The sequence below is a fragment of the Pelobates fuscus genome, chromosome 10 (assembly GCF_036172605.1).
Source record: "Pelobates fuscus isolate aPelFus1 chromosome 10, aPelFus1.pri, whole genome shotgun sequence".
NCBI classification, from domain to species: domain Eukaryota; kingdom Metazoa; phylum Chordata; class Amphibia; order Anura; family Pelobatidae; genus Pelobates; species Pelobates fuscus.
The window spans coordinates 31,533,012-31,547,725 of NC_086326.1; the positions used below are offsets into that span (position 1 = coordinate 31,533,012).

The following is a 14,714-nucleotide window of genomic DNA, read 5'->3' on the forward strand; positions in this document are numbered from 1 at the left end:
TGGCTACCTGTGGGAGGAGAATCTCTGTACCTGGGTGTGATTAATGCAAGGCACAAAGCATGTTTCAGCAGTAACTCTGTCCTGATCACAGTCTGGAGACTGAGCTCTGTTGCACTGTCCTGATCACAGCCTGGTGACTGAGCCCTGTTACTCTGTCCTGATCACAGCCTGGTGACTGAGCCTTGTTACTTTGTCCTGATCACAGTATGGAGACTGAGCCCTGTTACTCTGTCCTGATCACAGCCTGCTGACTGAGCCCTGTTACATTGTCCTGATCACAGCCTGGAGACTGAGCCCTGCTACACTGTCCTGATCACAGCCTCCTGGAGTGTCCTGATGATCACAGTCTGGAGACTGAGCCCTGTTACTCTGTCCTGATCACAGCCTAGTGACTGAGCCTTGTTACTTTGTCCTGATCACAGGCTGGAGACTGAGCCATGTTACACTGTCCTGATCACAGCCTGGAGACTGAGTTCTGTTACACTGTCCTGATCACAGCCTGGAGACTGAGCCCCGTTACACTGTCCTGATCACAGGCTGGAGACTGAGCCCTGTTACACTGTCCTGATCACAGCTTGGAGACTGAGCCCTGTTACACTGTCCTGATCACAGTCTGGAGACTGAGCTCTGTTACACTGTCCTGATCACAGCCTGGTGACTGAGCCCTGTTACATTGTCCTGATCACAGCCTGGAGACTGAGCCTTGTTACACTGTCCTGATCAGAGCCTGGTGACTGAGCCCTGTTACATTGTCCTGATCACAGCTTGGAGACTGAGCCTTGTTACTTTGTCCTAAATACAGCCTGGAGACTGAGCCCTGTTACACTGTCCTGATCAGAGCCTGGTGACTGAGCCCTGTTACATTGTCCTGATCACAGCCTGGAGACTGAGCCTTGTTACACTGTCCTGATCACAGCCTGGTGACTGAGCCCTGTTACACTGTCCTGATCACAGTCTGGAGACTGAGCCCTGCTACACTGTCCTGATCACAGTCTGGAGACTGAGCCTTGTTACTTTGTCCTAAATACAGCCTGGAGACTGAGCCCTGTTACACTGTCCTGATCACAGCCTGGTGACAGTCCCTACTACACTGTCCTGATACAGCCTGGTGACAGTCCCTGCTGCACTGTTCTTATCACAGCTTGAGGGCTGATCCCTGGCCTATCCAGTTGGGTTATGGCAGAGTTCTAAACTCTAGAATGGAACCAGGTTGGGGAAGGGGAACTTGAGGTATGTACTAATCTCACTACCAGACATGTCTGAGTCTATTCGCATCCCATTGACTGCAGCCAGTGTTTATTGTGCATGGCTAATAGTTCAGTTATTGTATATTATTAGTGCTTGGATGAAGTCCTACCATTTAACCCATTGAGAGCAAAATCAGCACAAAACAATGTTTTGATCAAAATCTCTCTCTCTGTTAGAGAAAGGGTTAAACCGATGGTTCGTTGATCCAAGGAGACATCTGACTGCTATTTTGGGGTCAAGAAGGAATTTTTTCCTAGTTTGTTGCAAAATTGGAAGCGCTTCAGACTGGGTTTTTTGTCTTCTTTTGGATCAACAGCAAAAGCATATGAGAGGAAGGCTGAACTTGATGGACGCAAGTCTCTTTTCAGCTATGTAACTATGTAAATATGTAACTTTGTCATAATGGGCTATAATAGAAAGTAAATGTTAAATCACAGCCCATTCATAATGGGCCTAGAGCACGTGTAGGAAGTACATAGCACTAGCAGGTGCCATTAGAAAGGCTGCACATTACATCTCATTGTTGAACACTTGTGTTGGGGATTGGGATGGGGGGGGTGTTAATCCATCATGTTTTCCTGGATACAGATTGTAAAGAGTTCTGCCCTGCCTGATGTAGAATTCACATGTTGCAAAAAAAAGAATCAACCAATGGAACTGAATTCAAAGGAATTCACTTGTGTAATTACTCATTGTCCCTCTTGTAGCTAATGAAACATGATTTATTAATGTCTGTGCCCAATAAGGACTTTCTATACATGTTTATATACATGTATATAAAGTCAATAACGAAATAAAGAACTGTATCTATTAATACAATGTTTAAACATAACATTTACTATAAAGGTTTAGTTGCTCCAAACAAATTACTATAATGTTTCAGAAAAACATAAATGTAACCTACACAGGCAAAACTGAAAAGCCTACGGGACTGACAGAGGGGACATCGGATTTTAGCTCAAAGTAGTAAACATTCTTCAATTCACCTATTCTTTCAGCTTTTGAATTTTGCACTAAAAATTGAAATTCTTAAATTCCGACAATTCTTGGCCTAGTGAATAACCCCGAAATAGAGCCGATTTGAATATTTTGGATAGTGAATAATCCTTTAGTGAATAACAGTTTAATAATTTGAAAAAAATAGTTTAATATTTTTTTTATATATATTGTTATATATTTTTATACATCATATATATATTTTTTTTTAATTCTTTTTTTTTCTTGTGCATAAATTGACATTAGGCATGAAAAGTCACAATAGCATCAACAAGCTTGACCATAACATTACAGATTGTGACAGATTAGCTGGCACTTTTCTTTTTTTTTTACATGAAAATATTAAACGAGTAGGCATCAAATAAACACACATTGTTTAAGAGTAATAAACAAGCAGAGTCAAGTTATGTCAGATAGTGGGATGACAGTTAACACATTTTAGACATATTGAGTAGGCTGACAATAACGCTGTCAAGGAAGAGTTCTCGTAACATGCTAAACTATAATTATTAATTCTGTAGTTTAGTGACCGCTGGGTGTCATTTGTGAGGTTATGGCAGATTTTACATTGGTGTTATATTAATGTGCCCCTCTTGAGCTAGAAATTAGACAACCTCCATATTTGGGTCATCCTGGCTTGTTAACTAAGAGGCAAAACAAAACAGTCTCACAACAGGACATACGATTCATTACATTGTACCGGCAAGAGCACCAGCTGGCATGCTGGAACAACTTAGCTGCGGTAAACTAAGTGATAAAATCAGGTGTGAGCGTGAAGGAGATGGGCCCTCAGTGTACATATCCTAGCTCCTAGTGTCCATGGAAGGTGACACAGAGGTCTATCTTTGAGTCCAGTATCAGGATCAGCCGATCCACGTCGACGGTAGTGATGGTACCGGTTCAGGCAAGGCTAGTCCTCCTGCCATCTCGGTGCTTCGCTTGGAACGGTATAGCCGCTGGCGTCGGGTGGATCCGTGGTGATAGAGCTGCTGCCGCTTCGCTCCCCCAGCCCAGGCTGGGACGGGAGTCATTCCCCTGTGTCTATGTATGGGCGGTGGGTGTATGGGCGGTGGGTAGGGTGCTTTCTTTTGTGGCTTCCCAGTCCAGATTGGAACCGGGCGATCCCTGTTACAGTCCGCTGTTTGACTCGGGGAGTTGAGCGGTGAGGTTGGCTGTGAGGGAGCCGGAGGCCTGGCGCAGCAGCCATTTTGCGTGTACCTCGTGGACTTTGAGGTAGGTTGTTACCTTGCTTAGGTTTCGCTTGCTGCCTTTGACGCTGGGCCAGTTTTCTCCAAAACTTGTTGAATATCGCATCCAGCCTTGCGGAGAAGTCTGCTTGCTCAGTGAGGCAGTTAGTGGGACTCGCTGTGCTCTCCCAGGGTCGTGCGGGAGAGACTGTGACTGCTGATTTGGTGCCTTCTGTGGCTGTATGGGTTCAGTCGGCTGTGTAGTAAGTGACCCCAGCGGGGACCGGGATAACCCACACCGGTCCAAGGGGGGGGTGACAGGGCTGTTGTGAGCCTGCTGTTGGGTGCCTGTTCTGTGCCGAGGGATCGGCCGCCTCCCACAGACACATGGCCCCGCTCAGAGCTAGGCCGCATGGCCGGACAGAGCGGTATCTTGGCGTGTGTATAAGAGACGGGTTTCCCCATGGTCCCTGCTTGTTTCTGCTTCGTCCTCCGGTCAACCCGAGCTTCTTTGGGTGGCGATTCGAACATAAATTGCCTATTTTTGCTCATTAGTGCTGGAGCTCTTGGCTGTCAGGCCCCGCCCCACATCATATATTTTTGATATTTTAATATTTCTAAAAAAAAAATAAAAAAATAAAATATAATAATTTTAAAAAAGGTATCCAAAAATATTAAACATAGAATGTTTACAAATACATCCCTATTCTTTCAGCTCTTCTAGTATGGCCTAACATTTGCAATTCCTGGTCCATTCCCAATAATTCTTGTAAATAAACCTGACAGAGTAAATGCAAAAGGGATTCTCCAAACACCATAACTGCTGCTTATTGTCATGAGTATAGTTTTAGGCTGGAAACGTTTATTTGTTTTTAGATCTAGGCAATTTTCATTTGAAATTCTTCACATTTTTTTATGTTCTGTTTCCCGACTTAACACATCTTCCTAATGATATCATATGAAGAAGCATTACTCCCTGTGGAGCCATACAAGTACTTGTATGGTATAGATATACGGATGGCTTGCATACAACATGCAAGTACATCTTCTAAACCTGAAGAAGTTGTGCTATGAATGGACACACATAAACTAGTTAGCTCAGTGCTCTCAGCCAATCACTGCCCTCCACATTGAATTATACTGATTGGCAATTAGTCATTTATTTGGGAAATTTCAGATTATCAATGTAACTGGGAAACTAGGTTTCCCACATCACCTTAAGAGACTGTAGAAAATGGTGAAATGAATGGGGGGAGGTAAAAACCCAACATATCCTCAAAAATGAGCTGTAGCAGTTATATGATTTTTTTCAGAAGACTTAAAATAAAAGGATCTGCTACTAAGACTTAGTAAATTCTTCCTTGAGATCTGAGAGTTGCATTACTCTAGTTTATTCTGTAAAGTGTTTATTGTCAGGAATTCAAAGTGCATTTAAGATTTTTACAATATTTAAAGGACCATAAGCACCCAGACCACTTCGGCTCAATGAAGTGGTCTGGGTGCCAGGTCCATCTAGGGTTAACCCTGCAGCTGTAAACAAAGCAGTTTCAGAGAAACTGCTATGTTTACATATGGGTTAATCCAGCCTCTAGTGGCTGTCTCATTGACAGCCGCTAGATGCGCTTCCGCGACTCTCACTGTGAAAATCACAGTGAGAAGACGCTGGCCGACCATAGGAAAGAAATGCTTTCCTATGGACTGATAGAATGCGCACGCGTCTCTTGCCGCACATGCGCATTCAGCGCTGACGTCAAAAGAGGGAGGAGATTTCCCCAGCGTAGAAGGAGCCTGGCGCTGGAGAAAGGTTAGGGATTAACCCCTTCAGCCCCCTAGAGCCCGGCGGGAGGGGGACCCTGAGGGTGGGGAGGGACCTAAAGACCCTATAGTGCCAGAAAAACAAGTTTGTTTTCCTGGCACTATAGTGGTCCTTTAAGTTATTTCATAAAGATAGTTTTAATTACTGTGTACAACAGTTACATATACAGACTGCATGTCTTTCCATTTCTCTTTTAATACCTACATACGGTACTTATCTGCTGGTATCGATCAGAGCTTCATGGTTCATTATTCAACTTATTGAGTCTGTACAATGAAGAAACAATGTATAGATTAGTGTAAAAAAACTATCATCATTTCAATTTTTAAAAACCATGGCTCATATCATTTTTGTAGACTATTTTAGCATTTTATGTCACTCATTAAACATTACACATACATACATACTTACATACATGTTGTAAGATAAAAAAAAAGGATAGAATCTGATTTTACCTTAAATACAAGTATATTTTTTTATCTGAAATATTAGAGCATACAATTTGTATTCTTTTTAAAGTGATATTCCCAATGTAGTGGTCTTGCTGTTTGGATGTTGTCCCATATCTCTTACAATGTAAAATTGTTTACATTTGACAGAGAACATTCCTCTGGTGGCTCTATGAGAGACATTTTACATTCACGATAACGCTGGTGGGTAATGCTTGTCTTTGAAGCATCGGGTTGGCATAACGCAGCAATTTACCCCCAAGTCTACAATGCTTCTCTCTGACTGGACCTGTGATCAAATGGGCGATTCTTCTCAAAAAGCATATATATAAAATACAAAAAGTCCTTGCTCACCAATTTTATCTCCCATTCTTTGTTTGTACACTGATCAGCCACAACATTAAAACTACTGACAGGTGGGGGGGCGGAGCCTGCTTGCTAAGGAGAGCAGACGCCATTTCTCAGAGCTCCGATCAACCGCCTGAAATTTCCCAAAATAAACGGTAACGGACTTACCTCTCAGCAGCACAACACCCGGCATCAACCTCCTGAGGTCACCCGGATTAGCCCCATGCCATTTTTTCACACGCCAAAGGTCACCCGATCGAAACGAAGGCCTGCGGCCTGCTACGCACCTCCTGGGGCCGTGCTCAGCGCACTACTCAGCGACTCCCACGGAGTGAGATCCCTCAGCTCGGAGCTCCACAGCCCGATAGGGCAGAAAAGCAGCGAACCGGCTATGGGACGCCGCACCCAGAAGCAAATGGCTAAGGCCGCAGCAGACACCAGGGATATCGAATCCATGCTACAACGGCCGACCCAAGCTAAAAGGGCAACAGAGGCCCACCATGATGCCTCACCCAGCCAGAGTGAGCTGTCCACCTATACCTCACAGCCCCCAGAACCGGCAACACAGGCCTCTCTAGATCTGCCTCGAGAAGGGACTGACCTGGCCACAAAGCTGGACATTCAAAACTTCCTGCATGAAATTAAACAAATGCTGAAAGCAGACATAGCAGTGGTAAAAACAGAGGTACAGGCTGTGACAGACCGAGTCCGGGTTACTGAAGAGGACATCTTGGATTTGCGCAGGGACCTTACAGCTACCCGGGAACAACTTACACAAGTCCAATCCTCCCACAAAGCGTTCAACACACAACTCGCCTCTATGGAGGACAGGTACAGGAGGAACCACATTAAGATACGCGGCATACCTGACACGGTCCCCGCAGAGGAGATACCCCAATATGTGAGACGCCTGATAACTGCGATACTCCCTCCGAATGTGGCCAGGAAATTCACACTGGATGGGGCATACCGCCTTCCGAATCCCCAGCGGGCCACGATAGCTGTCCCAAGAGACGTCATAGTCCGATGTGCCACGCTACAAGACAAGGGGCATTTTATGAAAGCGGTGAGGGGTAAACCACCATACCCCTTCGAGAACTCCCATCTCTCCTTTTTTCAGGATCTCACAAGAGCCACACTCCAGTGGCGCAAGTCTCTCACCGCAGTGACAAGCCGGCTTAGAGACGCGGGTTTAGCCTACCGATGGAGCCTCTCTAAAGCTCTCCTGGTGACTCACCAAGGAACTTCATATAAACTATCATCAGCTACAGAAGCTCCAGCTTTTCTCAGCGCTTTAGGACTCCCGCCACTGACGCCAACGACACCCAACCACATAATCCACAATCTTGGGACCCGGCCACAGTTGTTCCTTTCGTCCCACGAAGCACCTCTGATACCTGTCGGGGAACCTGAGAGACACGCAGAGAACCCATGCATGGGATCGTTTATGTTCAGGACTACCTGTTAGTGCCTGGCACTACTTATTATCTCTCCGCACTGATTGACCGTTAACTGTTTTTTTATCATAACACCTGTTTCTCTCCTAATATTTTAATGTTTAATGTTTAATGATGGCTCTCAAAACCTTAGGCCCGCTGTATCCTTAAAGATTACAGAGAATCCCTCTCACCCCCCCCCCGCCACCCCCTTGGTCAGGGGAAACATTCGTGCTCTACCGAGCTCAGCTTGACACAACCACATAAAGCATGACCTACTACCAAGCATCTACCAGAGCAAGCATTATGGCACTCCTATCTGGTTCAGACTATAGCACCCCCAATACCATGCAACACTCTTACGACATAGCACCAGGGTATATGGGCCAAATTTATACACGCTCACTTCACAGCGATGGGATAGGCACCCTCCTAAACAGGGACACAGCAACTACTTGAATAAATCCCCGCTAACATTGAGCCCAAGTCCTGATGATATGTTACGCTTTCTTAACTGCAACCATTTAATCGGACCACACAGTGGAAGCTAATGTCTTGCATTCGCTAGCCTGTCCCACACAAAATGGTGGTACACTCTTTACTTACTCTTGTTATGTGATTGAATTACTCTGCAGAGATGTATACCAAAAATTGTGCAGTTCTATCGATTGTCGTGACACTATGTAATCTACATTGTTTTTAAAAGCCTGTACATGTTGTTGTGACAGTACCAGCATGCTTGATTGATAATCTATGCACAGAAAAAATAAAGAATTAAAAAAAACAAAAAAAAAACTACTGACAGGTGTAGTGAATAACATTGATTATATCTTTGCAATGGCTCCTGTCAAGAGGTGGAATTTATGAGGCAGCAAGTGAGCCGTCAGTTCTTGAACTTCATGTGTTTGTTGGAAGCAGGAAAAATGGTCAAGTTAAAAGTTCTGTGGGACTTTAACAGGGCCAAGCAGTGAAGTTTAGACGACTGGGTCAGATCATCTCCAAAACGGCAAGCCTTGTGGGGTGTTCCTGGTATGCAGTGTTCAGTACCTACCAAACTCGGTGCAAGGTATGGTCCGATCACACAGAAGAGCTTCTGTAGCTCAAATTGCTGAAAACCTAATGCTGACCGACCTTGATAGAAAGGTGTTGGAACAGACAGTGTATCGCAGTTTGCTGTGTATGGGGCTGCGTAGCTGCAGTCAGAGTGCCCATGGTGAGCCCTGTGACCATCAGACTGGACCATGGAGTAATGAAAGAAGGTTGCCTGGTCTGACAAATCACATTTTCTTTTAGATCAGGTGGATGGCCAGGTACGTACGCGTTTCTTTTCCTGGGGAAGAGATGGGAGCAGGATGCACTATGGGAAAAAGCAGGCTGGCAGAGGCAGTGTTATGCCCTGGATAATTTTCTGCTGGGAAGCCTTGAGTCCTGGCATTAATGTAGATAGTACTTTGACCAAGGACCAGACTCACCCACTGGGAAATGTCATGGTTGACCACTGAAGTTCGGGCCGGATGGGAGTTGCAGTCGATATAAATGTTTTTTTTTTCTTCTAAATTTGCTGGGAATATAAGGAGTAACATCACATAGTCACTCCTCGCAATGAACAGGACATTGGGATACCGAGTGACATCATATCTCGGTGGTCGAAATTCGTTCATTCAGGAGAGAGACCTTGTGACAGTCCTCACGCCAGCTCCAGACCTGCAGACCTAATGACATCCAAGGAAGTTATTGGGCAGCAGCAGGTAATGGCATTGTCTGTTACCAGACTTTTCATAAGACATCAAGATCTTGACATCAATGGAGCTTAAACATTGAGTCTATTCTGTTGCACTTCTACTTAAAGGAGTACTCCAAAGTTGAAACCTAAAAATAAATTCTACTGTCCTATTTCTCCAGCAAAGAATCCTCTCTTGCCATTACTCTGTCGTGGGCTTACTGTCAATGACAACAATCTCCCCTCTCTGTCTGGACAAAGTTGGTGCGCAGGCAGCGATTGCCGCATGTGCTCCATTCAGAATGCTTTTCATAGGAAAGTATTAGTCTAATGCTTCTCTATGGAAGCCCTCACATCTGCTTTAGTGATCGTTCAAGAGGAGTGAATCAGGAAGCCTCCTGGCTGTCAGTTAGACTGCAAGGGGATGTTCCCAAATTAATTCCTAGATGTGATGATTTCTCTTGAAATCAACAATTTTATGAATCAGGTGTATGCAGTTAACACATAAAACACTTTAGCAAGCTGAATGCTTTAGGGGTCCATCAGGTAGGAAGAATTTTCATTAAGCTTTTTTTTCCACTTGTATATCTGTGTGCTATACTGAGGCAGCAAGTTGTTCAGGAATCGCTTGAGGAACATGACAAAGAGTTCAAGGCTCTGCCTTGGACTTCAAAATCCTAAGATCTCAATTTGATTGAGCATCTGTGGGATGTGCTGGAACAACAAATCCGATCCATGGTGGCCCCAACTCATAACTTGCAAGATCTTGGTGCCAGATACCACAGGACACGTTCAGAGGTCTTGTGGAGTCCATGCCTCAATGCATCAGGACTGTTTTGGCAGTTTTAGCGAGATCTACGTGATACTAGGCAGGTGGTTTTAATGTTCTGGCTGATCAGTGTATATATAAGAAGACGCATTTTACTTTTTGACTTCGTAACAAGAAAAACTATTGCACAGGATGACATGTTCGCTTCCATGAGACAACTTAACACCAGCAAACACTAAATGCATCCAAAAGCCCTTCACTTTCATTCAGTTAACATGTCCTGTTCTTCAACACTGTATATACAAACAAATAGTAGAAAACAAAGATAAGGTTGCTTTAAACAAAGATATACTCAGAGAAAGCAAATACAACTTGTGCTTTAAACAAACGTCACCATTAAACCTCCACACCTGTGCAGCCAAGAAAAGCAGGTTAGTCGGTGTTCATTTAGCAACAATCTAAGGGTAAACAGAGTGTACTGCAGGTGTGTTTCCAAGAAAGATTACAGTGTTAGAACAATTACAATACTAACCAATATAAAACACAAAATAATTTGTAATTAGCAAATTAAACGTTAGGGTTATTTAAAACCAACTATTTTTAGGTTAGGCGGTTTGAATTTAGTTTTTAAAATGTAAAGTCATTGGTAGCATTTTTTATTTTATTTTTCCAGCTTACTTACAACAGAATTAGGAGAAGAATAAAAAAAAGTGCAGAGCCCTTAGAGGACCACTATAGGCACCCAGACCACTTCAGCTTAATGAGGTGGTCTGGGTGCCTGGTCCAGCTAGGTTTAACCCTTTTTTCTATAAACATAGCATTTTCTGAGAAACTGCTATGTTTATAATAGGGTTAATCCAGCCTCTAGTGGCTGTCTCATTGACAGCCGCTAGAGGCGCTTCCGCGCTTCTCACTGTGAGAAGACGCCAGCGTCCATAGGAAAGCATCCGAAGAGGAGGAGAGGAGGCGGAGAGGAGGAGGAGAGCTCCCCGCCCGGCGCTGGAGAAAGAGGTAAGTTTAACCCCTTCCTCCCCCAGAGCCCGGCAGGAGGGGGACCCTGAGGGTGGGGGCACCCTCAGGGCACTATAGTGCCAGGAAAACGAGTATGTTTTCCTGGCACTATAGTGGTCCTTTCAGGGAAAAAAAGAGGAGAATTAGGGGGAAATTTATGGGGAAAATTACGATTCTCCCAGGGAATCCACCCCAGGTACCAGATTTCCCATTTCCCCTTCTTTGTTTATATGGTTAGAACAAATATGTATTTTTAAAAAAATAATTAAAATTCTTTCAGTCTATTTTCAGTCTATATATTTTCAGACTGTTGTTGTGCTAATGCAGTGTCTGTTTTATGCTATGGCATAAAGGCATTAGTGAAGGCACAATTGGAATCTTAATTAGATTCAACTGCTTAATGGGAAACCAGGGCACCCAGACCACTTCAGCTCATTGAAATGGTCTGGGTGCAGTGTCCCAGGTCCCTTAACCCTGCAATAGTAATGATTGCTGTTATTGAGAAACTGCAATAAATACAATCCAGGCTTAACTCCACCTCTAGTGGCTGTCTACCACACAGCCACTAGAGGGACTTCCTGGTCTTTAGGCAACTTTTGTTCACCTAACTGACACTGGATGTCTTCACACATGTGGACATCCAGTGTCACCCAACACCCTATAAGAAAGCATTATACAATATACAATTATACAATGCTTTCCTATGGGGCTATCCTAATGCACTCACAGAGCTTGCCGCACATGCGCATTAGGTACCCGACATCGGGGGAGGAGGAGCCAAGGCGGAGCCTGACCCAGAACCAACGGATATCGGCGCTGGATTCAGGTAAGAGACAAAGGGTTTCAACACTGCGGTGGGAGCTATAGCGCCAGGAAATACAAGTTTGTATACCTAGCCTATAGTTTCCCTTTAAGCTATATGTCTTTTTACACTACTTGTCTTTTCACAGGTTGGCCACAGACTGAACTTTTTGACCTTTCAAAGAGTTTAAACAGAAGGTGCAGCCAATCACCATTTTCAATACAAGAAGAAATTTAAAAAATCCTTAAAGGGGATCTGTCATGTTAAGTTTTGAGATATACTCACCATAAAACTAATTCAGCGCCCCCATTTTTTTTAGTTTTGTTGGTGGCACCGAGCTCGTCTTCACCTTCATCAAGACCTATAAAATAAACGAATTTGGAACTGACCATGTTAGCAGACTGAAAGAACGTGTTATTAATGAATATGGCTTCAAAGCATAGTGTCAAGTCTGAAATTAGCCATGATTACACTCTAATTAGGTGTACAGTCCACAAATGATTTATTGCTTTGAACCTTGGCTAGAAAGGCCATTTGTAAGTTCACTTCCCGGTGACAAGAAAAAATCCCTACCCAACAATTACAACAAGGGTTGTTCTTCAGTCACATGTCAGCACTAGGTGACTTGATTTACAGTTACAGTTTAAGTTACACTACTTTCTCATATACATTTTTATAATATTTCAATACAACTTAAAAGAATACAGCAAACACCATAACCACTAAAGCCTGAAGAGTGCTATGGTGCTACACCACGGCAAGCATTTAAATGTTTCAGATGATGTGACAACTTAACTGGGTCCCGCCGGCTGTAGCTGATATGGTGATTGGAGTGTTCCTTTAATGTGTTTAGTTCAGTGATCGACAACATGTATCCGTTAAATTATTCTAAACCTCAACTTCCATGACCCTTAGTCAGCTACTGGCACTTCAGTTTGAAGCAGTACTTATTAAATAATACATTTGCTGTTTACAAGGACGTTTTTGAGCAGGGAGGCATGAAAGAAAGTCAGTTAACAATTTGTCCTACAAATATATTGGTACTAATCATGTGTTTTATTTATTCCTTAGTGTGTTCCCGATACTACCTAAGAAACAGAAGAGCCACTTGATTGTGAACGATCTTCTGATTCAGAATGCAATACCCAGAAAGAAAACATCTTGAGTTTTTCTTCTAACATGTACCATTATGGTTTGAGGCCACAAAATTATTATACAATAATGTTTCTCGCTCCAAATTCTCGTGTACCTTACTCATCTAGTGGCTATACAGATGAATCCACTGGCTTTGTATTCCCTTCAATACAAATGCACAATTTCAGTAGCCGGCCCTCTGCTTTTATGGGCAATGAGGTGTATTATCCTCAGTCCTTTTCAAACGGACGTGTAGAATATCACCATTTTTATGGTGCTAACCCTTTCCATAATGCTCAAAACTGGTATTATCCCAGGTACAATCCTGGACCAATGTACAATCCATTTCCAAACTACCCTAAACCCCAAACCTATACAAGACCAGTTGTCGAGGCATGGCCAGAGGGATTCACCTTGAAGGGAGAGCTTCACTGGGGTAAACTGGAGAGATTTTTTGGTGTTAAACGTAACCTTCCAGAATTTGTAAAGGATGACCTTCGTAGAGTTTATGGAACTTACCCAAGGACATTTGTTGCCATTACTTACCAAAATGGAGAGTACCTCGTTAAAGGTGACCCCAAGGTTGGTGAACAGGAATACACGGTTGAAAAGAAAGTAATTCGAAGGCAACCTACACCCACAGATTCAGAGGATGAGGAGATAAATGAGGGCAAGCAAAGCAGACGGAAAAGGAAATCTAGAAGATAAGACATTCAAGTTACAAGAATAATTTTTTGGGGGAAGAGAATTCTAGCCCTGATCTGATGACTTTTATACTGAAAATACTAACTGTTAAAGCTATACAAATACTGATGTCATGGGTGCTCTTTTGCAGATGTGTAGGTAGAATATGAAGAAATATAATCAAGCCATGCCTACAATATACACATTTATGGACACTAAATTACATGAAGTCACTATGATTTATCATAAGTTTGTATTTGAAAGAAATGTATCCAAAATTCAATGATGGTTTCCTTCAAATGTTCTAGAGTTTTGATTGTTTTGCATATATAAGATGAAATAAATTTATCGAACATTCTGAAAAAGAAGAAACTGTTCATAAAGTGTTTAAGATTGATTGCATTTATAGAAATCTATTTCCATGTTTTGAAAGATTTCCTTAAACGGTTTCTGCAACCTTTTTTAGGCTATACTTCAAGTTTAGAATATCTTACTGGACGTTGCTAATTATTATCAAGTTAAAAATTAACAAAAAACTCCCAGCATAGTTTTTAAAGCCCTGACTGACATCACCGCCTCCCTCATGCAATCCAGTCAAATGCTTCTTATATTGAAGTATTTGATTGGAACGTTTTGTCTGCTCAGAGCATACGTGCACACTCTGAGCTGGTGAGGTGAGGAAACATACGTGCTCAGAGCATACGTGCACACTCTGAGCTGGTGAGGTGAGGAAACATACGTGCTCAGAGCATACGTGCACACTCTGAGCTGGTGAGGTGAGGAAACATACGTGCTCAGAGCATGCATGCACACTCTGAGCTGGTGAGGTGAGGAAACATACGTGCTCAGAGCATACGTGCACACTCTGAGCTGGTGAGGTGAGGAAACATACGTGCTCAGAGCATACGTGCACACTCTGAGCTGGTGAGGTGAGGAAACATACGTGCTCAGAGCATACGTGCACACTCTGAGCTGGTGAGGTGAGGAAACATACGTGCTCAGAGCATACGTGCACACTCTGAGCTGGTGAGGTGAGGAAACATACGTGCTCAGAGCATACGTGCACACTCTGAGCTGGTGAGGTGAGGAAACATACGTGCTCAGAGCATACGTG

The 14,714-nt window shown here is 43.4% G+C and overlaps 1 protein-coding gene across 1 annotated transcript; it reads left to right on the forward strand.

The window, feature by feature from the left end:
• The first annotated feature begins 1,106 nt into the window (after nucleotides 1-1,106).
• C10H10orf95 (chromosome 10 C10orf95 homolog) lies at nucleotides 1,107-13,997 on the forward strand. Its single transcript, XM_063433733.1, has 2 exons — nucleotides 1,107-1,230; nucleotides 12,854-13,997. The coding sequence occupies exon 2, from the start codon at nucleotides 12,962-12,964 to the stop codon at nucleotides 13,622-13,624; it is 663 nt and encodes a 220-aa protein (XP_063289803.1). The 5' UTR covers nucleotides 1,107-1,230; nucleotides 12,854-12,961; the 3' UTR covers nucleotides 13,625-13,997.
• The last annotated feature ends 717 nt before the right edge of the window (nucleotides 13,998-14,714 follow it).

Excerpts from the sequence above, each read along its gene's own strand:
- C10H10orf95 (XM_063433733.1), top strand. The coding sequence starts at position 12,962 with ATGTACCATTATGGTTTGAGGCCACAAAATTATTATACAATAATGTTT.